This window comes from Oncorhynchus kisutch, linkage group LG11 (genome assembly GCF_002021735.2).
Source record: "Oncorhynchus kisutch isolate 150728-3 linkage group LG11, Okis_V2, whole genome shotgun sequence".
NCBI classification, from domain to species: Eukaryota; Metazoa; Chordata; class Actinopteri; order Salmoniformes; family Salmonidae; genus Oncorhynchus; species Oncorhynchus kisutch.
The window spans coordinates 56,955,350-56,981,937 of NC_034184.2; the positions used below are offsets into that span (position 1 = coordinate 56,955,350).

At 42.4% G+C, this 26,588-nt stretch overlaps 1 protein-coding gene across 2 annotated transcripts in view; it reads left to right on the top strand.

Annotated features, from left to right (window-relative positions):
* The window catches only part of sugct (succinyl-CoA:glutarate-CoA transferase), a 171,773-nt gene extending 147,498 nt beyond the window's left edge, over positions 1 to 24,275 (top strand). Inside the window, exons 13-15 of one of the 2 annotated variants that reach the window (XM_020468324.2) lie at positions 205 to 268; positions 23,424 to 23,633; positions 24,023 to 24,275. In XM_020468324.2, coding sequence (XP_020323913.1) covers positions 205 to 268; positions 23,424 to 23,587 — 228 coding nt within the window. In that variant the 3' untranslated portion in view covers positions 23,588 to 23,633; positions 24,023 to 24,275. Of the gene's footprint in view, positions 1 to 204; positions 269 to 23,423 lie in introns of both variants that reach the window. The other variant, XM_020468321.2, reaches the window with a different exon arrangement.
* The last annotated feature ends 2,313 nt before the right edge of the window (positions 24,276 to 26,588 follow it).

Sequence of the window (26,588 nt, forward strand, 5' to 3'; positions counted from 1 at the left end):
TATACTCCTGTCAGCAACGATTGTGACTGAAATAGCCGAATCCACTAATTCCAAGCGGTTTCCACATACTTTTGTATATACTGTATAGAGTATGTCTGTTTTATGACAGTGTTCTTTAGCCCTTATGGCCAAGTGTAAATGAAATAAGTTGATAAAGAAGAGTGAATGGTTCTTAATCTTCATCTTTTGTATATTTTTGTTCAGGTTGCAAACAATGGCCTTATACTGGAGATGAACCACCCAACAGCTGGAAAGATTGCAGTACCAGGTAAGAGCCTGAGCCCTACAGGGATACTTGTGACAATAGATTGTTTCCTAGGGAAACCTAGGAGCTGAGACAAAATGCTGGTAGGCTTGAAAAAACAAGACAAACTGGCAACAGACAGACAGAAAACACAGGTGTAAATACACAGGGGATAATGGGGAAGATGGGCGACACCTGGAGGGGGGTAGAGACAAGCGCAAGGACAGGTGAAACAGATCAGGGCGTGACAATGGCATAGATTTTTACAAGTGTCTGGAACTCTACTGAAAGGATGCGACACCATTATTCCGCTCGAAATTCCGTAATTTGGTGTTTTGTTGATGGTGGTGGAAAGCGATGTCTCAGGCGTTAAGTGCTCAATTGGGCTGAAATCTGGCGACTGAGACGGCTATGGCATATGGTTTACATCGTGTTCATGCTCACCAAACCATTCAGTGACCACTCCAGCCCTGTGGATGGGGGCATTCACATTCTATGTGGACATAGCTGTGGTAGTCAAAATATTGGCCTGCCCAGCATTTTTATATATGAGCCTAAGCATGATGGGATGTTAATTGATTAGTTAACTCAGGAATCACCTGCTTTCAATGTACTTTGTATCCCTCATTTACTCCCAAGTGATTCCATTATTTTGTCAGTTACCTGTACATTTTCATAATCAGTGAGACATAAGGTAATTCAGTGTCACTTGACATCAAGTTCTTATACATCTTTAGTAACTGATTACTACAATAGCAAAATGATTGTTACATAGGACTTTAGAAATTGCTTCATGTTAAGTGTTACTGAGAATGATAACAGTAACAACATATGGCTAGTAGGTGTGTAATGTAACTAAATATCCTAGGGTTAGCTGTTCAGCATTCTGATGACCTGGTGGTAGTAGCTGTAACTTGATGATCTACACATGGGGCCTGTTCAGGAAAATGGAAATGTCAAATCAAATTTTATTGGTCACATACACATGGTTAGCAGATGTTATTGCGAGTGTAGGGAAATGTACAGTATGTTCAGATAGAAATGTTTTGTGTAGATCAAGTATGATCTACTGTCAGATGGATTGGAATAGTATAGGAAATTGTGTGCTCTATTCATTATATTTCTATCTGCAACATGAAGTTTGAAATGCAGACTTTTGCCATTAGTTGATGGCAGCCAATCCAATAGTTTCTGAAAAGTAGTCACTTCCTGAGATATGTATTTAAATAGTTGTAAAAAAAAAAGTTGTTGTTTCTCAGATCTTCATATAGTTTACAATGTAGTTGCTTTCTGAGATCTGTATTCAAATAGCTTTTAAAAAGTAGACCCTTCTGATCTGTATTAAATTGTTTTAAAAAGTAGTTATTTTGAGGGATCTGTCATCAAGCAGTTGTAGTCACCTCCAAAGTAACTACATATTTAAAACGAGTTATCCCAGGTCTGCTACAGTATGTACTGCACCAAGGAAGTCTGATCTGTAGTGCACATTTTTTGCACAAATCTTGTATTTTTTTATGAACTTGAAATGTGGTGTTCTATTCTGAGCTCACTGCTGGAACAGGTATGTTTAGAAGCTGATTTCTCAATTAATTCTAAATGGGTGATATATCCTCCCCCCCCGACAATCAGTGGTGGGCTTTGATGTTTTCAATGTGGTGTTTACCATTGTGTATCCTGAACATTGATGTGCCAATCCAAGCCAAATCAAGGATAATTGTGAAGAATGATCCACAAAGACAGGAAAACCACAACAGACACCTAGTACCATGTCACGGGCCCCTGACCAAGCATCTTTCCAACATATACATTACATCTCTGAGTACTTCTATTCTCTCTAATCTTCCCCCTGTGATTTGCATAAAACCAAACATCGACCAAAGAAGGGGTTATTTTGGGGGAGTTGAGCAGGGAAGGGTCCTAGTGCATCGGAAGTTCAAACCCATTTAACTTGCGGAAGACGGCCTGCTTTTCTGTCTGTGCACTTGCAAATTCGCCACAGTAATTGTCTTTTTTTTGCCGTTTCATGAGTGAAAAAGTCAGAATAGGGCACAATAATTGTGCCTATATGGCCTCACCTGTCATGGGTGAATGGCGATGAAAATATGCATGGCTAAAGAACTCAATGAAGAGCAATTAATGGAATGACAGCAGAATTGGCAATTAGCTGAGTTGGAAGGGGGTGGGGCTTTTGGGTCTGAGAGTAAGTCCCTTAAAATGGATGTCCAGAACAGTCAAACAAAAGGGGATGATTAACCTCTGATGGGAAGTAAGTCAGTTCAAGAAACCACTCTGATGAGTCCTGATGAATTCCACATTCCACCATTCTTCAATGATGGTCTTTGTCTGTCTTGCCCATATCAGTGATGGAGAATAGGCTTCGAATAGGTTTTTGTGCCTTTGATTGTGAGAAGCTGCCTCATTAGAGATTGTGCAGAACTGTTTATTGTGTGGCATTCCCCATGGGGATCCTTATTAGCTGGACCAGCGGCATGCCTTTGAAGTTCACAGCTAAAATGGACACAGCTGATCCTGGACTGACGGGATGTCCCTTATACAGTATTCTGCAACCAAATTTCTATTCTCGAATATTAACAAACGATTCAGTCATGTAATTAAATTTTGTTGCATTAAAAAGTGGGATTGAAATAGATTTTATTGTTTTTTTTGTCATTGATTTAGAAAATGTTTTAATGAATACATTTCTTGAGGCTCTTGGACACATCATCAGTGATGTAACCTGGGGTCATAGGGTGTTTTGGGTCTTACAAGATCAGACACCCTCGTCCAGGCGACCCAGACAATGTGGATCAAACCCTGACTTGTATCCAGGTGACATTACTCTGCTCTCCATGCATCTCCTCTTTTGATCTAGATCCATCTTGAGGCTTTTTCGTCTGCCTTGATGGTGTTGCTGATGTCTCTCCTCCTCTTCGCTCCATTGATACAGTGTGCTTTAGACTCTGTAGAGGGATTGCCCAGAAAAACTCCTGCAGCCTTCCAGCAGGCTATGACTAGTCCCTCGTACTTGGCCCTCTTCCTCTTGTAGTCTTCCTCAAGGCAATCTTCCCAAGGGACTGTGAACTTTTCTCAGGGTTGTCTTGAGCTCCACGCACCAGGCTGTCTCCTCCCTCCAGGTTCTCCCTCCTGTCTGGAGCTACCAGAGTCTCCCTCCTGTCCGGAGCTGCCAGAGTCTCCCTCCTGTCCGGAGCTGCCAGAGTCTCCCTCCTGTCCGGAGCTGCCAGAGTCTCCCTCCTGTCCGGAGCTGCCAGAGTCTCCCTCCTGTCCGGAGCTGCCAGAGTCTCCCTTCTCTCCGGCGCTGCCAGAGTCGCCCTTCTTTCCGGCGCTGTCGGAGAGGGGTACTGTCACGTCCTGACCTTAGTTCCTTTTTTTATGTCTCTATTTTAGTTTGGTCTGGGCGTGAGTTGGGGTGGGCATTCTATGTGTTCTATGTTTTTGTATTTATGTGTTTGGCCTGGTATGGTTCCCAATCAGACGCAGCTGTTTATCGTTGTCTCTGATTGAGAACCATAGTTAGGCAGCCTGTTGTCCCACTATGACTTGTAGGTCGTTGTTTTCTGGTATGTATTAGTTACCAGACAGAACTGTTTCGGTTGTTCTTTTTGTTTTACTTTGTATTGTAGTGTTCAGTTCAGTTTAATAAAATGACGAACACTTACCAAGCTGCATATTGGTCCGATCCTTCCTACTCCTCTTCAGAAGAGGAGGAGCACCGTTACAGCCTTGATGGAAGCGTTGCACACTCTTGGCATTCTCTCAACCAGATTCACCAGGAATGCTTTTCCAACAGTCTTGAAGAAGTTCCCACATTTGCTGAGCACTTGTTAGCTGCTTTTCCTTCACACTGCGGTCCAACTCATTCCAGACCATCTCATTTGGGTTGAGGTTGGGTGATTGTGGAGGCCAGGTCATCTGATGCAGCAGTCCATCACTCTCCTTGGTCAAATAGCCCTTACACAGCCTGGAGATGTGTTGGGTCATTGTCCTGTTGAAAAACAAATGATAGTCACACTAAGCACAATCCAGATGGGATAGCGTATCACTGCAGAATGCTGTGGTACCTATGCTGGTTAAGTGTGCCTTGAATTCTAAATAAATCACTGACAGTGTCACCAGCAAAGCACCATCATACCGCCTCCTCCATGATTCACAGTGGGAAACACACATGCAGAGGTCCTCCGTTCAGCTACTCTGCATATCACAAAGACATGGCGGTTGGAACCAAAAATCTCAAATTTGGACTCATCACACCAAAAGATAGATTTCCACTGGTCTAATGTCCATTGCTCGTGTTTCCTGACCCAAACAAGTATCCTCTTCTTATTAATGTCCTTTACGAGTGGTTTCTTTGCAGCATGAAGTTCTGATTCACACAGTCTCCTCTGAACAGTTGATGTTGAGATGTGTCTGTTACTTGAACTCTGTGAAGCATTTATTTGGGCTTCAATTTCTGAGGCTGGTAACTCAAATTAACTTATCCTCTGCAGCAGAAGTAACTCTGGGTCTTCCTTTCCTGTGATGGGAAAGGCAGTATCATCATAGCGGTTGATGGTTTTTGCGACTGCACTTGAAGAAACGTTCAAAGTTCTTGAAATGTTCCATATTGACTGACCTTCAAGTGATGGACTGTTGTTTCTCTTTGCTTATTTGAGCTGTTATTGCCATAATATGGACTTGGTCTTTTACCAAATAGGGCTATCTTCTGTATACCACCCCAACCTTGTCACAACACAACTGATTGGCTCAAAGGCATTAAGAAGGAAAGACATCTCACAAATGAACTATTAACAAGGCCCACCTGTTAATTGAAATGCATTTCAGGTGACTACCTCATAGCTTAGAACCCCCCTGTTCCTTTATCACAATAAAAATGTGTTACTTGTTATTCAAATCCAGCAGATGATTCAGAATTAATCATGTTTTCTAAGTATTAGTCTATATCTAATGTAACTTGTATCAGATGGAATGTCCCATGTATTTTTTGGGAAATAACATAGGCCTCATAAATATTGTCAGACATATTCCATTTACTGCAACCATGACCAGGCCAGGCAGTTTTATGGTAAAGATTGAGAGCCCAAATACTTTTCTCTGCGAAACGGTTGTGGATATAACATTTCTAGTCTTACAATGTTTATTGTGTCCCTTTGGGGAAATGTGTTTTCCATCTCATATCAAACAAATACATGTGTAGGTAGGTTCACCTCGATAAAATGGAGATAGACCTTTGGAAATGGGAGGAATAGGATATAGCCTAGAGAATTTTGTGGTTATGCATATAATATACTGAACAAAATATAAATGCAACTTGCAACCATTTCAACGATTTTACTGAGTTACAGTTCATATAAGTAAATCAGTCAATTGAAATAAATTCTTTATGGCCTAATCTATGGATGTCACATGACTGGACAGAGGGTCCTGGGCCTGGGAGGGCATAGGACCACCGACTTGGGAGCCAGGCCCAGCCAATCACAATTTGTTTTTCCGCCACAAAAGGGCTTTATTACAGACAGAAATACTCTTCAGTTTTATCAGCTGTCTGGGTTTCTGGTCTCAAACGATCCCGCAGGTGAAGAAGCCGGATGTGGAGGTCCTGGGCTGTTATGGTTCCACCTGGTCTGCGGGTTGTGAATCCTGTTGGACGTACTACCAAATTCGCCAAAATGATGTTGGAGGTGGCTTATGGTAGAGAAATTAACATTAAATGATCTGGCAACAGCTCTGGTGGGAATTATTGCAGTCACCATGCCAATTGCACGTTCCCTCAAAACTTGAGACGTGGCAATGTGTTGTGTGACAAAACTACACATTTTAGAGTGTAGGGAGGGATCTTTGATTTCAGCTCATGAAACATGGTCAACTTTACATGTTGTGGTTATATTTTTGTTCAGTATATATGAATATTATATAAGTCTCTAATGCAATGTTTCCCATGGAATTGTATCTCCAAGTCAATGTCTCCTAGTGCAGATGCCAAAGTTATTTTATCTTATTTTAAATGCAGGCTTACCTCATCCAAGAAGCACCCTCAACATCTGACAGTTATGTTAATAAAGCTTTTCAAAGCATTTATGGTGACATTGAAGAATACGAGTTATCACAGGTTGTGAATAGATTTGATAACTCACGCATTTAATGAACCACGCTTAAACCTCATCTAAGCAAAATTAGAAAGGCTTAATTAAAATGAGTGTCCTCATTAATCAGATCATCCATGCAACTGAAGGAGATTGATGGAGATGATGATATACAGTGCATTCGGAAAGTATTTAGACCCCTTGACTTTTTCAACATTTGGTACGTTACAGCCTCATTCTAAACATGTATTTTTATTCTAAACATTTATTGTCCCTCATCAATCTACACACAATACACTATAATGAGAAAGCAAAAACAGTTTTTAGAATTTCTTTATGCACATTTATTACAAATATAAAACTAAAGTATCACATTTACATAAGTATTCAGACCCTTTACTCAGTACATTGTTGAAGCACCGTTTGCAGTGGTTACAGCCTCGAGTCTTCTTGGCTATGATATTTGGGGAGATTCTCCCATTCTTCTCTGCAGATCCTCTCAATCTCTGACAGGTTGGATGGGGAGCGTTGCTGCACAGCTATTTTCAGGTCTCTCCAGAGATGTTAGACTGGGTTTAAATCCGGGCTCTGGCTGGGCCACTCAAGGATATTCATAAACTTGTCCCGAAGCCACTCCTGTGTTGTCTTGGCTGTGTGTTTAGGATTGTTGTCCTGATGGAAGGTGAACGTTCGCCCCAGTGTGTGATCCTGAGCTCTCTGGAGCAGGTTTTCATCAATGATCTCTCTGTACTTAGTTCCGTTCATCTTTCCCTCGATCCTGACTATTCTCTCAGTCTCTGCCGCTCAAAAACATCCCGACAGCATGATGTTGCCACCACCATCCTTCACCGTAGGGATGGTGCCAGGTTTCCTCCAGATGTAACGCTTAGCATTCAGGCCAAAGTGTTTGAATCTTGGTTTCATCAGACCAGAGAATCTTGTTTGTCATGGTCTGAAAGTCCTTTAGGGGCCTTTTGGCAAGTTCCAAGCAGCCTGTCATGTGCCTTTTACTGAGGAGTGGCTTCCGTCTGGCCACTCGACCATAAAGGCCTGATTGGTGGAGTGCTGCAGAGATGGTTGTCCTTCTGAAAAGTTCTGAAACTCCCATTTCCACTGACGAACTCAGGAGCTCTGTCAGAGTGACCATCGGGTTCTTGGTCACCTCCCTGTCCAAGGAGGGGGTTCTTGGTCACCTCCCCTGATTGCTCAGTTTGTCTGGGCGGCCAGCTCTAAGAAGAGTCTTGGGTGGTTCCAAACTTCTTCCATTTAAGAACGATAGAGCCGATTGTGTTATTAGGGACTTTCAATGCGGCAGAGATTTTTTGGGTCCCTTTCCCAGATCTTTGCCTCGACACAATCCTGTCTTGGCTTGGTTTTTGATCTGACATGCACTGTCAACTGTGGGACCTTATATAAACAGGTGTGTGCCTTTCCAAAGCATGTCCAAGGAGGCACCTGAGTCTCATACAAAATGGTCTGAATACTTTGGTAAATCAGGTATTGAATTTTTTTTATATACATTTCCAAAATGTAAAAAAAAAAACGGTTTTCACTTTTTCATTATGGGGTATTGTGTGTAGATTGATGAGGACCGTTTTTTATTTCAGCCCTTTTCGGATAAGGCTGTGAAGCAACAACAAGTGGAAAAATTCAAGGGGTCTGAATACTTTCCGAATGGGTATATTACCGGTGTATTTTATATTATTTTATAACTGTTTTGTTTGAACCCTGAATGCTGATTGGCTGTCAGCCGTGGTATGTCAGACCATATGCCATGGGTATGACAAATCATTTATTTTTACTGCTCTAATTATGTTAACCATTTTATAATAGCAATAAGGCACCTCAGGGGTTTGTGGTATATGACCAGTGTACACTACATTGCCAAAAAGTATGTGGACACCTGCATGTCGAACATCTCATTCCAAAATCATGGGCATTAATATGGAGTTGGTCCCTCCTTTGCTGCTATAACAGCCTCCACTCTTCTGGGAAGGCTTTCCACTAGACTTTGGAACATTGCTTCCATTCAGTAACAAGAGCATTATTGAGGTCAGGCACTGATGTTAGGCGATTAGGCCTGGCCTGCAGTCGGGGTTCCAATTAATCCCAAAGGAGTTCAATGGGGTTGAGGTTAGGGCTCGGTGCAGTCGTGTCAAGTTCTTCCGCACCAATCAGGACAAACCATTTCTGTATGGACCTCGCTTTGTGCACGGGGTATCGTCATGCTTGAACAGGAAAGGGCCTTCCCCAAACTTGTGCCAGAAAGTTGGAAGCACAGAATTGTTGAGAATGTCATTGTATGCTGTAGCGTTAACATTTCCCTTCACTGGAACTAACGGGCCTAGCCCGAACCATGAAAAACAGTTGGCACTATGCATTGGGGCAGTTAGCGTTCTCCTGGCCAAACCCAGATTTGTCTGTCGGACTGCCAGATGTTGAAGCGTGATTCAGAACCTGTTTCCACTGCTCCAAATACCAATGGCGGCGAGCTTTACACCACTCCATTTCAGATGATGATCTTAGGCTTGCATGCACGGCTGCTCGGCCGTAGAAACCCATTTCATGAAGATCCTGACGAGCAGTTTTAGTGCTGACGTCGCTTCCAGAGGCAGTTTGGAACTCGGTAGTAATTGTTACAACCGAGGATAGACGCTATGCGCTTCAGCACTTGTATGTCCATTCTGTGAGTTTTTTTGGCCTACCACTTTGTGGCTGAGCCGTTGTTGTTTCCACTTCACAGTAAAAGCGCTTACAGTTGACCGGGGCAGCTCTAGCAGGGAAAAAAATGGACAAACTGACTTGTTAGGAAGGTGGCACCCTATGACATTGCCACGTTGAAAGTCAATGAGCTCTTCAGTACCGGCCATTCTACCGCCAATGTTTGTCTATGGAGATTGCACAGCTGGGTACTCGCTTTTATACACCTGTCAGCAACGGGTGTGGCTGAAATAGCTGAATCCACTAATTTGAAGGGGTGTCCACATACATACCAACAGGCTAAGTGCTATATCTAGGCAATCAGCGTTGCGTTGTGCATAAGAATATACCACACCCCCTCGGGGCTTATTGCTTAATTATAATATGTCACAATGGAAAACTCCCTTACTCGCTTATTACACCAGCTCTGTACACAACCCCCCGGTTTTTTGTTGTTTTCTACCATGTTTTTACTCCTGAATAGAAATGGCATCTCCTTTTCATTCCCGGAGGCAAGAATTTAGCACAGACAGGAAGAGCAGGGTTGCGGTATGGGTTCAACTGATTCAACAATATAGATCAAAACTCCAATGTGTCAAACTCAAGCATGTTTTCAGATGAAATGGGCACCTCACTGGCCCCAGGGGTACAGGAATGACAGTACAAGGTTCTTGTTATCTACAAACAGTCTGCCACTCGGTACACTAGGGCAGCTATTGACGTTAATGGGAGGGTCCCAGCGTGAGTTGCCCAGGCTGAAACATCTCTATCTCCTCCCCACTGCAAACCCACCGAAGCATTCGCTCTCAAAGAGCTGCTTGGGTGCTGAGGGAACCACCAGGCCTCTTAACTCTGACATCAAGGTTCTTTAAGCAGCATTTCCTCCTCAGGCTATTTTATCTTACATAGCATTTAGGTCACTGTCTGCTGGATGTAGATCCCTCAATGAAGCATTCATTGTAAAATACACATTTTTGTTTTCTTAAACTCTATTATGGTGGATGGTGGAATCGTGATGCAACAAAGTCATGGCGTGCGTGCGTGCGTGCGCACATGGCTACATAAAGTACATGCATGTATACAGTGTGTTTTAAAAATTGTATGGCAATAGTCAGGGAGGAGAAAAAGTTTTCTGTGAGATCAAAAATGTGACTTTTTCATCCAGACCACTCTGTATCCATTTCTCAGAAGAGAAATGCCCATGAAACATGTATTCCACCGTTCAAGGGAAGCCAGGGAGGCTGATTAAAGAGACTGAAAAGGGTTGACTTGTTGCGTGGGTTCAAAGTGCAGAGGATGAAGATGTACTTCAACCGACAGCTCTGCTGTGGAGCTTCATGCTGTGAATGAGTGTGTGTGTCGTCCCCCCCCCCCCCCCCATCTCTCCTCTCTCCATCATTTTCTTTGAAACTGGAATAAGAGCCAAAGAGAGTAACAATTGCAAGAGAGAGGAGAGAGGGAAACAGTGTCCTGTTCTTTTTAATATAATGAGCAATACTTTGTCACGATACATCGGAAAGTATTCTCTTCTCATAGCCCTACTTCATCTGTTTGCTTTAGTTATTGCTTTAAAGAAGATCTACATTCTGATTCTCCCTCCCACATATTTTATTTTCCTTGATCAAACAGATGCGAAAGAAAAGTGTTTGATACATGGCAGCGAGGGGCAAAAACAGAAGAGTGGCTGAGACGTGTCTCAAACCCCTGTCGTCAGGGGTTATGTGTGGTCCGGAGCTGGCAGCACTATCACTAGACCAGATTCTGACGGACTGTTTCAGAGTTTGAACCCCTCTCACTTCATCTTTGTCCCGGATGTGCCCCCACCCCGCGCAACCAGCAGGGACCAAGAAGCTCAAGGGCATAGGTCTGCACATGAGCACCGCTCTTTTGTCCCATTCTTGGCCCTTTTGTGCCAACCCACTGGGCAGACAGTCTTTTTAAATTCTTTATCTCAATCGTCTGTCGTTTCACAGGGTAACGTCAGGAATGGGCCATACAGAGAGCTCCAGTATGTGTTGACTCACCGCTTATTTAGGTATTTATCAAATTCTCTGGACTTTTCCACAAATCTCCTGTGGGCCTGTGGCTGTTGGCTGACTCATGGGCCAATGAGCACTGAAACCTCAGGCTCGGCTGCATGCTATTTCCTCAAGGGGGTCAGGAAGCCCCGATGTCCTCTGTCTCACTGGCTTAGTCTCCCTGTCTCTCTCCATCCGTGTCCCTCAAAAGGGTACTTCCTGAATGGGACTGTCTGCATCGGACCGATCCATCCCATTTACAATACTCTGGAGCTGAGCCATGGCCAGTAATGAGTTGGCACCGACTATGGAACTGCTGGGCACAGAATGTGGGTGGGTGGGTGGGTGGGTGGGTACATGCATATTTCAATAGAGGGATAAATCCCTTTGCTTTACGATGAGGCCTTGAGTTTTTCACCTGATGAATTGATCTCCAATAGAAATGAAAGCAGAGAGGTTGGGATAGACTCTAGATAGAGGGAGATAGAATCAGTCTGTTTTAAGACCCAGCGGAAGACTAGAAAAGGAAAGATGGAAAGACCCGAACAGAACAGAGAGCTTTTTGTGGTGAGACTACGAGGAGCATCTTCCTCCGATAACGGAACAGTGTGGGAAAGCAGATGTGGCCTTGCAGCCGCCCATCGTATCGAAGCAGAGGGGGAGGAAATAGAGGATGTGGTGAGGGCATCGTTCATAACTGCTGAGGCATCGAAAGGCAGACGGAAACCGCACGTGTCCTTACACACGCACACAGCCATGTTCAGGGTCCTGTTCTCCCCTTCTTTCTTTCCCTCCCATCTTTGCTTTTCACTCTGATCTCACATTTTACGGCCTGGCCTCATCTTTCATTGAAAACAGCCTCAGTCCTTTGGTGCGTTCTCTCAGTTTTGTAGTTAACCTTCCGTCTGAAAAGTTGGTACAGAGATTTGGGTGTCATATGGGGCATTGGTTTCAGTCCAGCCCTTGTGGTTTATTTGGAAAAGCATTGTATGGCTCTTATTTTTTAAATATTCTCTACATCTAAACTGTCTCTCATAACGCAGTATGTCATGGTTCCAGCAAACAGTCATTAAATCAACGGATTTATTTACTCGCAGTGGCAGAGAAAAAAATTACAAACTGGAATTCTATGGCAGCGCCCACCAATTGAAAAATCCCTATTTCCAGTCTGTCGAAAACGTATGTCCTCTACAGAAATGCAATCATAGAAAGCGTCAGGAAATGGTTATAGAATGTTCAGACCTTGATCGGATCCCTCTGAGGATGTGGAGATGTGGCCCTTTATCCTCAAATGGCTTGTTTTTGTCTGACATCCCCCGCGAGTCTCCAAAGCTATTGAAAAGCGCAGCGATTGATATGTGGTGTAAATACCAGATGACAGACTTTACTTCATACCAAAACTCTGCTTTCGGGTTGCTTTACCGCAATGTCGGTGTCCTTGTGTTGCATTACCCACAATTGTTTAACTTCTGGGGTTGGATATCATTCGTCAAACAGTAAGGGACTTTTATTTGAAATTCACTGTTTGATAGTCAATGAAAAGCTTTTGTATACATGGCATAGATTTTGACCAAGAGGGGGATTGTACAGGATACTCATCAGTTTATGTTAAGCGGAGCAGCACAGGGGAACCCAAGAGCAGACTCAGACCAGGAAACGGGGATGAATGAACCAAGATTTTTATTGTAACACAGGGAGAGATGAAGTGCAGATCCAGGGAAGCTTGGATGAGTTGTAGGAAACCAGATGTGGAGGCTGAGGTTGTATTGAGCTGAGTTGGGACAGGGTAAACAGGTCTAGAGGGGAATCCAAGGGATTGATGATGAGTTTAATCCAGAACAGGGTAGCAGGGTGGTGAGATGTGGAACAGGAGACAGGAACCAGAGTCAGAGCGGCAAAACTGCAGTGAGGAGGAGAAACAACGTCATGCAAAGAAATAGGCACAGCAGGATACAGGATCTTATATAACAAATAGCTAGAAGCATGACTGAATGAACAGCGATTACGATCCGGCAGAGTGAAAGTGGCAGGACTGAGTATTTGTAGAGGTCTTGATTATGGAACGGATTGCAGCTGGTGAGGATCCGCTCTGGCTCCAGCACACCCATCTCCACTCCCTTTCTGTTTGTGTGTGGTTGGAGAGAGAGTGTACTGGCGGAGTGGCTGCAGGTTAAGGAGACACCGGATGTCCATTAGGGGGTGTGGCAGGAGCAGATGTGCAAGTACACCCCCCTACGGGCGCACTACCTGGCTTGTCAGGGTGTGATGAATGGAAATCCTGTAGGAGGGATGGGTCCAGAATGTGACAGGGCACCCAGCAGCGCTCCTCAGGCCCGTATCCCCCCCAGTCCACCAAAATACTTGCAACCGTGACCCCGACGGAGTACATCCAAAAGCCGCTGGACAGTATAGGCAGGATGGTCATCGATGAGCTGAGGGGGTGGAGGAGCAGCTGCAGGGGGAGACAGGTGACTGGAGCAGACTGGTTTAATTAAAGACACATGGAAGATGGGGTGGATTTAGAGAGAGTTTGGGAGTTTTAGATGCACAGCAGAGGGCTTAATGACATGATCAATCTCAAATGGACCAATGAATTGGGGCGCTAGTTTTCTGGAAGCCACTTTCAAGGGCAAGTCCTTAGACGAGAGCTATACCCTTTGGACTGGAGCTGAAGCACGTCGACGGTTAGCTTGAGATTGGGTCCTGGTGGAGGCACGAAAAGCAGCCCGGGCCCTTCTCCAGGTGCGATGACAACGGCGCATGTGGTCCTGGACTGAGGGCAACTCGACCTCTTGGGCAGGGAACAAGTTGGGTTGGAAACCCAGGGAACACTCAAAGGGTGACATCTGACGAGGCGTTGATGAGGGTATTGTGGGAATATTCCACCCAGGGTAACTGGGCACTCCAGGAGGAAGGGTTAGCCGAAGTCACAGCATAGGGCAGTCTCCAACCACTGATTGGCCCGCTCGGTCTGGGATGCCATGCAGCCACAACACATGGGATACCAGTAGGTCCGTAGTCTCCCTGGAGGAAGGAAGCTTGGAGGGGAATGAAGTGAGCCGCTTTGGAAAATCAGTCAATAATAGTGAGGATGACTGAGTTACCGTTAGATGGAGGAAGGCCAATAATGAAGTCCAGAGTTATGTGTGACCAGGGGCAACTGGGTATGGGAAGAGGGCGAAGCAGACCGGACGTAGGTTTGGTGGATGTTTTATTCCGGGCACAGACCGAGCCAGCTGAGATGAAGTTTTAACCATGGATGACCCAGAAGCAGGGGAGAGTTGGGACTGTTAATTATGTGGAAACTGATCTTTTCCTGGTGATTACCAGAGCGACGTAGGATGACTAGAACTGTTTTCTCACAGACACGGAAGAGAAGCTTGGCATCGAGAGGGGCGTTAAGTGGACTGGTGTCCAGGCCCAACTTTTACTGGACGCAGGGAACAAGTGGAGACCAGGTGGCCAACCTGGCCACAGTATAGACACGCCGCTGCCTCTCCTCTGGAGATAGACTGGTCCGGCCGAGCTGCATTGGTTCAGGCTTAGAACATGCCTGGGGTAAGGATGCAGTCGGAGGAGAAGGGAAAGGCACTGAAGCAGATGTTAAGGAACTTGCAACCCTACCTACCCTCTGACGCGCCCGGAGGCAGTTGTCAATGCGGATAGTGAGAGAAAGAGGTTCAGCAAGATCAGTAACCTTCCATGGACGCTACTCACCTTGAGGCTCAGTGAGTGAGTTCCGGATAGCTCCCTGAAGAGCCTCTTCATTTCAGCCACTCTCTGCGGCGAGGGTGCGGAACTCACATGCCATTTCAGCAACACTCTGGGCGCCTTGACGGAGGGACAGGAGTCGTTTAGCAGCATCCTTTCTGCAGATTGGGTGGTCGAAGACCTTCCTCATCTCCTCCGTGAATCTGCTATAGGAGAAGTCAATGGGTGACAGTCTTTCCCACACAGCAGTGGCCAAGGAAAGCGCTGCACCACAGAGGCAAATTGGCTCTTTCACTAGCTTAAGAGCTGGGCTGTTGCTCATATACTAGTGAACATTGTACTAGAAAAGCTCTGCAAGCTCCGAGATTTCCATCTTAGCACTCGGGAGTAGGAACAGGTTGTGAGCTTAGGTTTGACTCTGTAGAACAGACAGGTTCAGTGAAAACTCATTGATAGTCTCCAGAAGGGTTTTTAGGGATTGTCATGTTGATTGAGCAGTGCGCCTTGACCATTGAGAATTTGGTGGAGAGTATTCGAGTCTGCTGGGTTCATATCTCAGCCGGATCGTACTGTTAAGCGGAGCAGCACAGGGGAGCCCAATAGCAGACTCAGACTAGGAAGTGGGGATGAATGAACCAAGATATTTATTGTAACACAGGGAGGGATGAAGTGCAGAACCAGGGAAGCTTGGATGAGTTGTAGGAAACCAGATGTGGAGGCGGAGGTTGGAGTGAGCTGGGTTGGGACAGGGTAAACAGGTCTAGAGGGGAATCCAAGGGATTGATGATGAGTTGAATCCAGAACTGGGTAGTATGATGTGGAACAGGAGACAGGAACCAGAGTCAGAGCGGCAAAATTGCAGTGAGAGGAGAAACAGCGTCAGGCTAAGAAATAGGCACAGCAGGAGACAGGATCTTAAATAACAACAAATAGCTAGAAGCATGACTGAACAGAGATTACGATCCAGCAGAGTGGAAGTGGCAGGACTGAGTATTTGTAGAGGTCTTGATTATGGAACGGGTTGCAGCTAGTGAGGATCCGCTCTGGCTCCAGCACACCTGTGTCCAACCACACAAACAGAAAGGGAGGGCCCCTATCAGGGGCCTCACAAAGAAGGGCCCCTATCAGTAAATAAACAGACATTGAATATCCCTTTGAGCATGGTGAAGTTATTATTACACTTTGAATGGTGTACCAATACACCCAGTCACTACAAAGACACAGGTGTCCTTCCTAACTCAGTTGCTGGAGAGGAAGGAAACTGCTCTTGGATTTTATCATGAAGCCAATGGTGACTTTAAAACAGTTGCAGTTTAATGGCTGTGATGTGAAAAACTGAGGATGGATCAACATCCTTGTAGTTACTCCATAATAACCTAATTGAGTGGAAAGAAGGAAGCCTGTACAGAATTCAAATATTCCAAAACATGCATCCGGTTTGCAGCAATGCACTAAAGTAATACTGCAAAAATGTGTCAAAGCAATTTACTTTTTGACCTGAAAACAAAGTGTTATGTTTGGGGCAAATACATTACTGAGTACCACTCTCCATATTTTTAAGCATAGTGGTGGCTACATGAGGTTATGGGTATGCTTGTAATCAGTGGCGATTTTAGCATGTAAATATTGGTGGGGCAAAAAAATGTTTTGTGTAATGCATGCCAGCAAAGCCACTACACAACACAACACTAAACAATACATGAATTGCACTATATGCCCACTAACTGTTAGGGCCTACATAAATCTGTCCCAACAGCAGTCCCAACATCTTACCACTGCTACACCTGGCTATCAGCAGAGCCTTGTCTGGCAGCGAAACAGTTAATTCAACAATTCATTTGCTGCCTTTAAAAAAACAGCTGATATGGCTGACTTGCTTAAACAAATGTGGTTTCTAATGACAGTTGATATGTACAAACTATGGCATAAGGGGACGACAAGCAGATAAGAGACAATCCGTAATTTCGATTAAGACAATGAGCGAGCTAGGATGGACTATTTGTTTAGCACTTTTGAAATGTACAGCGATAGTGCTCTCCCTGCACGCCAAGTTAAAACCATAGGGTAAATAAGGGGGGCATATAAGCAGACAATGAAAGCTCTTACAATATTCGGTGATTACATTTCTCTAAAACAGGTTATAGGCTACAGTAGAACAGTCAGAACAGTAAATGAAATTAAGAGGGGTAAATGGACCACATTATTAGGGTGAGGCACATGGGCTACTAACATCTTACTGCACAACATACACATAGTATTACTTTCTTAGCTACAGTATACATATCTCCCTGGCATATTACATAATTTATGAAGCAGCATACAATACATTTTTAGACTCACATTGTTGTGCTCGGCTCACTTGAACAGGAAGGTGGAGCAGCGGTCCTACGACTTAACATTTGTTTTGAGCGCGGCACAAATATTGCTTCATTGACAGCATGGCCAATGTTGAATGTATCATTTTAATTTTGGAAAAGAGCCCCTTAAGCCCAGATTTGGGACCACATAGCCACTGGCACTGATTCCTTTCAAACCACTCATTGAATTTGCGATTTCCAACTTGTTGTGTAATTCTTATGTCCAATGAGCACCGATACGTTTTATAGATCATTTCTCTTAATTACAGTGCCTTGCGAAAGTATTCGGCCCCCTTGAACTTTGCGACCTTTTGCCACATTTCAGGCTTCAAACATAAAGATATAAAACTGTATTTTTTTGTGAAGAATTAACAACAAGTGGGACACAATCATGAAGTGGAACGACATTTATTGGATATTTCAAACTTTTTTAACAAATCAAAAACTGCCCCCTTAAGTTAATACTTTTGCTGCGATTACAGCTGTAAGTCGCTTGGGGTATGTCTCTATCAGTTTTGCACATCGAGAGACTGAAATGTTTTCCCATTCCTCCTTGCAAAACAGCTCGAGCTCAGTGAGGTTGGATGGAGAGCATTTGTGAACAGCAGTTTTCAGTTATTTCCACAGATTCTCGATTGGATTCAGGTCTGGACTTTGACTTGGCCATTCTAACACCTGGATATGTTTATTTTTGAACCGTAGATTTTGCACTGTTGCCAAAAAGTTCCATTTTTGTTTCATCTGACCAGAGCACCTTCTTCCACATGTTTGGTGTGTCTCCCAGGTGGCTTGTGGCAAACTTTAAATGACACTTTTTATGGATATCTTTAAGAAATGGCTTTCTTCTTGCCACTCTTCCATAAAGGCCAGATTTGTGCAATATACGACTGATTGTTGTCCTATGGACAGAGTCTCCCACCTCAGCTGTAGATCTCTGCAGTTCATCCAGAGTGATCATGGGCCTCTTGGCTGCATCTCTGATCAGTCTTCTCCTTGTATGAGCTGAAAGTTTAGAGGGACGGCCAGGTCTTGGTAGATTTGCAGTGATCTGATACTCCTTCCATTTCAATATTATCGCTTGCACAGTGCTCCTTGGGATGTTTAAAGCTTGGGAAATCTTTTTGTATCCAAATCCGGCTTTAAACTTCTTCACAACAGTATCTCGGACCTGCCTGGTGCGTTCCTTGTTCTTCAAGATACTCTCTGCGCTTTTAACGGACCTCTGAGACTATCACAGTGCAGGTGCATTTATACGGAGACTTGATTACACACAGGTGGATTGTATTTATCATCATTAGTCATTTAGGTCAACATTGGATCAATCAGAGATCCTCACTGAACTTCTGGAGAGAGTTTGCTGCACTGAAAGTAAAGGGGCTGAATAATTTTGCACGCCCAATTTTTCAGTTTTTGATTTGTTAAAAAAGTTTGAAATATCCAATAAATGTCCTTCCACTTCGTGATTGTGTCCCACTTGTTGTTGATTCTTCACAAAAAAATACAGTTTTATATCTTTATGTTTGAAGCCTGAAATGTGGCAAAAGGTCGCAAAGTTCAAGGGGGCCGAATACTTTCGAAGGGCACTGTATTTATCTTCTTATGACAACGATTAAAAAGGATTTGCTAGTAGATTGTCGACTTGATTCATGATGATGACTGCTAGCTAAAATTGTGAAAGTATCAGTCCAATCAAAGGTACTATGCATATAACGTGATTTGATGTCATTTTGTCTGTGGCCAATGACCTTGAGCCTTCTTGGATGGGCACTTCTATGGCAGCAGCCGAAGTGCTAGAATTTTCAATGTCTCCTCTTACGCTTAGCAGTGACGTAAGTCCCCATAAATGACAGAACACTGAGACAATCACAGGTGAAAACTCCATATTTTTTGCTGGCTTGCCCCACCACCACAGAAAGCAATGAGCTAGTTTGAAACACCTGCATTTTGTAGTTGCCTTACTCTAGAAAATAAAAAAGAGACCATGTTTGTATGCGACTTTATTAACTCAATGATATATTAGTTTTACATCGTTTGCTAACTGATATGTGACACAGGCAAGCACACCAAGAAAATGACGGGTCGCCACGGCTTGTAATCATTACGGACTGGGGAGGACCTCTAGCGTCCCACCTGGCCAACATCCAGTGAAATTGCAGAGCTCCAAATTCAAATACAGAAATACTCATTATAAAATTCAGAAAACATACAAGTATTTTACATAGGTTTAAAGATGAACTTCTTGTGAATCCAACCACGGTGTCAGATTTGCTTTACGGCGAAAGACATACCTTACGATTATTTGAGAACATCGCCCAGCAGAGAAATCATTACAAAAAGTAACCAGCCAAGTAGAAGAGTTACACAAGTCAGAAATAGAGATAAAATTAATCACTTACCTTTGATGATCTTCATATGGTTGCACTCAGAAGACATTCATTTACTCAATAAATGTTTGTTTTGTTCGATAAAGTCTCTCTTTATATCCAAAAACCTCAGTTTTGTCTGCGCGTTTTCTTCAGTAATCCACAGGCTCAAAGGTAGTCAAAACAGGCAGATAAAAATCAAAATTGTATCTGTAAAGTTCATAGAAACATGTCAAATGATGTTTATATTCAATTCTCAGGTTGTTTTTAGCCTAAATAATTGATAATATTTCAACCGGACAATAACATCGTCAATATAAAAGGTAAACAAGAATAGCATTCTCTCGGTCGCGCGCATGAAAAAGCTCTGTGACACTGCAGAGTCCACTCATTCAGACTGCTCTTACTCCCTCATTTTTTAGAATACAAGCCTGAAACTATTTCTAAAGACTGTTGACATCTAGTGGAAGGCATAGCAACTGCAATTTGAGTCCTAAGTCAATGGACACTGTAATGGCATTGAATAGAAAACTACAAAACAAAACAAAATCCTACTTCCTGAATGGATTTTTCTCAGGTTTTCGCCTGCCAAATCAGTTCTCTTATACTCAGACACAATTAGTATTATTATATTTTTTTGTTGTTGAATTTTACTCCTTTTTCTCCCCAATATCGTGGTATCCAATTGTTTTAGTAGCGACTATCTTGTCTCATCGCTACAACTCCCGTACGGGCTCGGGAGAGACGAAGGTTGAAAGTTATGCGTCCTCTGATACACAAATGTATTAAATTAAAGTTTTTCCTCATCATTCTACACACAATACCCTATAATGACAAAGTGAAAACAGTTTTTTTGAAAATTTTGCAAATGTATAAAAATCTTTTTAAATGCCTTATTTACGTAAGTATTCAGACCCTTTGCTATGAGACTTGACATTGATCATCCTTGAGGTGTTTCTTCAACTTGATTGGAGTCCACCTGTGGTATATTCAATTGATTGGACATTATTCAGACCCCTTTGGTCATTTATGACACATTGAGTACATAAATGGCTTGTATCATATGACCCTGTACTTACTTTAAAGTCAGCCACCTATGGTCATTCGTAACACATACATAAATGCCTTATGTCATATGACGCTCTACTTACTATAAAGTCCGACACATTTGGCGATTGTCACACCCTGGCCATAGAGAGGCTTTTTATTCTCTATTTTGGTTAGGCCAGGGTGTGACTAGGGTGGGCATTCTATGTCCTTTTTTCTATGTTTTGTATTTCTATGTCTTGGCCTGGTATGGTTCTCAATCAGGGACAGCTGTCTATCGTTGTCTCTGATTGAGAACCATACGTAGGTACCTTTTTCCCCCACCTGTTTTGTGGGAAGTTAACTTTGTAGTTGTTCAGGGCACATAGCCCAAAGCTTCACGGTTGTATTTTTGTTCTTCGTTTTGTCGGCGTCATTTTTAAATAAAGTTCAAATGTACGCCTACCACGCTGCACCTTGGTCCAGTCCTTCAGCCAGCTGTGACAGCCATTCTGCACATAAAGGCTTAATGATGTAAACACAAATGTATTAACACTTAGGGAATTATCACTAACAGCTAAAACAAATAAAGACATGTTTAAACCATACATTTCCTTATATTTGTACATTTTTAAAACAATTCAAATACATTAACTTTCACAAAGTCCAGCAATGCAATTACATTGAACATTGTAAAGGGCTGTGAATAGTTTAGCTCTACCCTGAGCAGGCAGACAAATGGTCCTCTGCCTGCTGGTGGTACTGCATGTTGGTTCCAACCTTAAAAGTAACAACAAAGAAAGGTAGCATGTCTGTTAAGAAATGCTTATGTCACACCATCTGGATAAGGCATGTCTGTGCTGTGCCAGGAACTCTAAATGGGGAGATGTAGAAACTCCATTTGATTCGTATTATTATATTCCTCTTTAATTTACAAATCTCATGATGTGATCATGAGACGTGGCTGTATTTAGAGGGATTTTTACATAGCTGAGCCTGCTAGCTAGCTACATTTAGGCTACTACTACAAACTACATTGAACAAAAATATAAATGCAACATGTAAATTATTGGTCCCATGTTACATGAGTGGAAATGTAAAAATCACAGAAATGTACCATATGCACAAAAAGCTTATTTCTCTCTAATGTTGTGCACAAATGTGTTTTCATCCCCATTCGTATGAATTTCACCTTTGCCAATATAATCCCTTGTGTAACCACGTCAGCCCAGGAACTTCACATCCGGCTTCTTCACCTACAGGATCATCTGAGGTGTTTTGTGGGGAAAACGAATTGGCTGGGCCTGTCTCCCGAGTGGGTGAGCCTGGCTGCCGAGTGGATGGGTCTATGCCCTCCCAGGCCCACCCATGGGTGCACCACTGTCCAGTCATGTGAAATCCATAGATTAGGGCCTAATAAAAAAAATTCTGTTGACTAATTTCTTTATATTAACAGTAACTCAGTTAAATCTTTGAAATTGTTCCATGTTGTATTTATTTTTGTGTTCGGCAGTATTTAAATAAACAAAGGGTAAGTCAATTGTTGTTCATTTTCCAGTGGCACCACAAGTGTGCATTTGATTTTGCGAACTCGCCATATGATCAGCGTCAAGTCAGCAACACTAAAAAAGTTAGATTTCTCAAATTATCTAAATAAAAGTCCCCCACGTAATAGTAAAAACGTGTCAATAACCTGTATTTATTCATGATATATATGAAACAATTTATCTAAACATTAACAATGATTCATATTTGTTCATATTTAAGTGACATTTGCATTAAATGTTGGTTTTAAGATATTCCAATGTCAAATAAATGCCACCATTGCAAATCACTGTATATGGAATAGATGTTAGCATAGAGCGAGTACTATTCTGGGTGCCGCAGTAAAAGTATTGTAGAGAATACTCAGTAGGGTCTGTAGATTGTAAATATAGTGTCATTTCATGGGGCTCTGAATAATACGAAGTGTTGCTGGCTTTTTACTCCACCCATTCCATAGCGGCCACAATGCGAATCACTGTATATGGAATAAATCATCATCATATGCAATTACTGCTCTACAGAAAACCTGCTAACCAAACAACATTCATGCTCACTCAATTAAAGGGAAACCACACAAAAATATCAACATTTCATAGATTTTTCCCAAACCTCAAAAGTCTACCCCTGATGTGGTGATGCATTGTTGTGAAGACAGAAAATTACATTTGGTTGTTTTCTATTTATTTTTTTTGTGTGTGAACAAAATGGGAAAACCTGAAAGAATGGGGGAAATCCAAAATTTGGAAAAACCGAACCGAGAGAATCAAATTTCGGGGATAAAAAAAAAAAACATTTTAAAAGGCTGTAGAGCATTTCGGAGAAGGTTAAGGTCAGGTCCAATATTGACAATGCACCCAAGAGGGAAAGAGGTTGGGCCATCCTATAAATGTTTTAGAGTAATATAATATATATATATAATTTATCAGGCGCTTTTATCCAAAGTGACTTACAGTCATGTGTGAATAAATTATTATGCATGGATAGTCCCGGGAATCAAACCCACTATCCTGGCATTGCAATGCTCTACCAAGATGCATGGCATGGTTATAAATGCTTTGTGAATCCCCAATAATATGATTTATAAGGCCTTTATTAAGAGGTGCTAATGCCACCTTTTTTAAAGCACAGGTTGATGTCATATTTTGACATAGTGGGTTATGTCACATTTGACATGGGTGGTTATGTCACACAGTTATGCCACATTTATGAACCCTTTATAAAGCATTACATACGGTCATAGATTATGTGTAACACATGTAGTGTTTATGAAGGCTTTATGAAGCATTTATAAGCTGCACCAAAAGTCGGAAGTTGTAGTTTGTTTTTAGTGTAACCAATTTGTATCTACTCTTTTTCCACAGGGCCAGCGGTCCGATTCAGCACCTTTGAGAGCAGGGAGCCGATGCCCCCTCCCGTGATTGGTCAACACACTGTGCAAGTTCTCAGAGACAGCCTGTCCTATAATGATGATGTCATCAATCAGCTGCTGGCATCAGGGACAGTTGCCCAGAATGAAGTGCACTGAGAACTGTGCTCTATCTCAATAACTACATAAGCACTACATAAAAGAGGTGAAGAGAGCAGACGCAAAGAATCTAGAAAATAATAATTGAGAAAGAGCACGGGTGAAATTGGTATATGAGCAATTTGCACACCCTGGATGGAGCACAACTGTTAACCAATGAAAACCTTCATGTTCCACCTAGGGTTGCAAAATGCTGGTAACTTTCCCAAAATTCCTAGGTTTTCCAGATATCTCAGGGATTTCCACCTAAGCCCTGTTTGGACCACTCTGCAGGATTTATTTGTGTTACTTCGTTGATACAAAGGTTTTGCTTTTGTAAACCATGAATAACCATCAGCGAGAAAAATTAAACCACCAACGTAGCAATAATGACATAATGATGTATGTACACACCCTTTCCTTAGCCAACTAGCATTTTATTTGCATCTCTCCTAGGTCTCAATGGCATCACTTTGGGATTCACACGTGATTGATCAATATGACACACTCTACCGTAGGTCTGACATTTCACTCAGGCCAGTGAAATAAGGAAAACATTTCAGCCTTTGGAAGGATATCGCTTAATGCTATCTTGGTGGTCAGTCATCACTCATTACTGCACTTACAGTGCCTTGCGAAAGTATTCGGCCCCCTTGAACTTTGCGACCTTTTGCCACATTTCAGGATTCAAACATAAAGATATAAAACTGTATTTTTTTGTGAAGAATCAACAACAAGTGGGACACAATCATGAAGTGGAACGACATTTATTGGATATTTCAAACTTTTTTAACAAATCAAAAACTGAAAAATTGGGCATGCAAAATTATTCAGCCCCCTTAAGTTAATATTTTGTAGCGCCACCTTTTGCTGCGATTACAGCTGTAAGTCGCTTGGGGTATGTCTCTATCAGTTTTGCACATCGAGAGACTGACATTTTTTCCCATTCCTCCTTGCAAAACAGCTCGAGCTCAGTGAGGTTGGATGGAGAGCATTTGTGAACAGCAGTTTTCAGTTCTTTCCACAGATTCTCGATTGGATTCAGGTCTGGACTTTGACTTGGCCATTCTAACACCTGGATATGTTTATTTTTTAACCATTCCATTGTAGATATTGCTTTATGTTTTGAATCATTGTCTTGTTGGAAGACAAATCTCCGCCCCAGTCTCAGGTCTTTTGCAGACTCCATCAGGTTTTCTTCCAGAATGGTCCTGTATTTGGCTCCATCCATCTTCCCATCAATTTTAACCATCTTCCCTGTAACTGCTGAAGAAAAGCAGGCCCAAACCATGATGCTGCCACCACCATGTTTGACAGTGGGGATGGTGTGTTCAGGGTGATGAGCTGTGTTGCTTTTATGCCAAACATAACGTTTTGCATTGTTGCCAAAAAGTTCAATTTTTGTTTCATCTGACCAGAGCACCTTCTTCCACATGTTTGGTGTGTCTCCCAGGTGGCTTGTGGCAAACTTTAAACGACACTTTTTATGGATATCTTTAAGAAATGGCTTTCTTCTTGCCACTCTTCCATAAAGGCCAGATTTGTGCAATATATGACTGATTGTTGTCCTATGGACAGAGTCTCCCACCTCAGCTGTAGATCTCTGCAGTTCATCCAGAGTGATCATGGGCCTCTTGGCTGCATCTCTGATCAGTCTTCTCCTTGTATGAGCTGAAAGTTTAGAGGGACGGCCAGGTCTTGGTAGATTTGCAGTGGTCTGGTCTCCTTCCATTTCAATATTATCGCTTGCACAGTGCTCCTTGGGATGTTTAAAGCTTGGGAAATCTTTTTGTATCCAAATCCGGCTTTAAACTTCTTCACAACAGTATCTCGGACCTGCCTGGTGTGTTCCTTGTTCTTCATGATGCTCTCTGCGCTTTTAACGAACCTCTGAGACTATCACAGTGCAGGTGCATTTATACGGAGACTTGATTACACACAGGTGGATTGTATTTATCATCATTAGTCATTTAGGTCAACATTGGATCATTCAGAGATCCTCACTGAACTTCTGGAGAGAGTTTGCTGCACTGAAAGTAAAGGGGCTGAATAATTTTGCACGCCCAATTTTTCAGTTTTTGATTTGTTAAAAAAGTTTGAAATATCCAATAAATGTCCTTCCACTTCATGATTGTGTCCCACTTGTTGTTGATTCTTCACAAAAAAATACAGTTTTATATCTTTATGTTTGAAGCCTGAAATGTGGCAAAAGGTCGCAAAGTTCCAGGGGATCGAATACTTTCGCAAGGCACCATAAATCCTTTATATCATATCCAGGGTTGATCCATGTTCAGCCAAGTGCACGTTTGTGCTGGACATGCATACAACATTTATTTTAAGGAACTTATAATTGTAATGAAATGTGCTTTACACATGTAAGGAATTATTATCAACCAGTGAGATCCAACTAGGTGATTTGTAATTGTTAACCTGACATTCATTAGCAACAAATAAAATGGTTCTGAACATTGTTCTTGTTATTTCACTGGACTATTTGTCTTGTGACCATTAGCTATGTTTTGCCTCTTAGCTATTGCAAGTAAACATTTCTTATGGTTCAAACCACTTAAATGAAAAGATTAATCAGCACATTTGATCTTTTTTAAATCCATATGATATTTAAAAACGGACGTGTCCTTCTAACTAATGTTGCAAAAAGGAATCTGAATCTTAAAAAGGATGAGAAATGTAACTATCTTGTCTGCAATGTCTTGGGTGGGATGGATATATAGTGGATGTTACAGATCACAATGTCCCATGTAATGGGGCAATTCCACAGTAGTGGAATTACTCTTTGAATCAGATTTTTCACTTAAAAATGTTTGCCAAACAATAACCATTGATATCAAAGTTTAACGAACCATACAACTCTATGAACAAGGACTATTTTAAACAATTTACACAGAAAATTTCACAAAAACACATTTACTGGAAGAACTTTACAGATACAAAGTTTGGTAACAGAATTACAGTAAATTCTTTTTTTTTGTGACCACTTTCTCCAAAAAGCTCTGTTAAATAT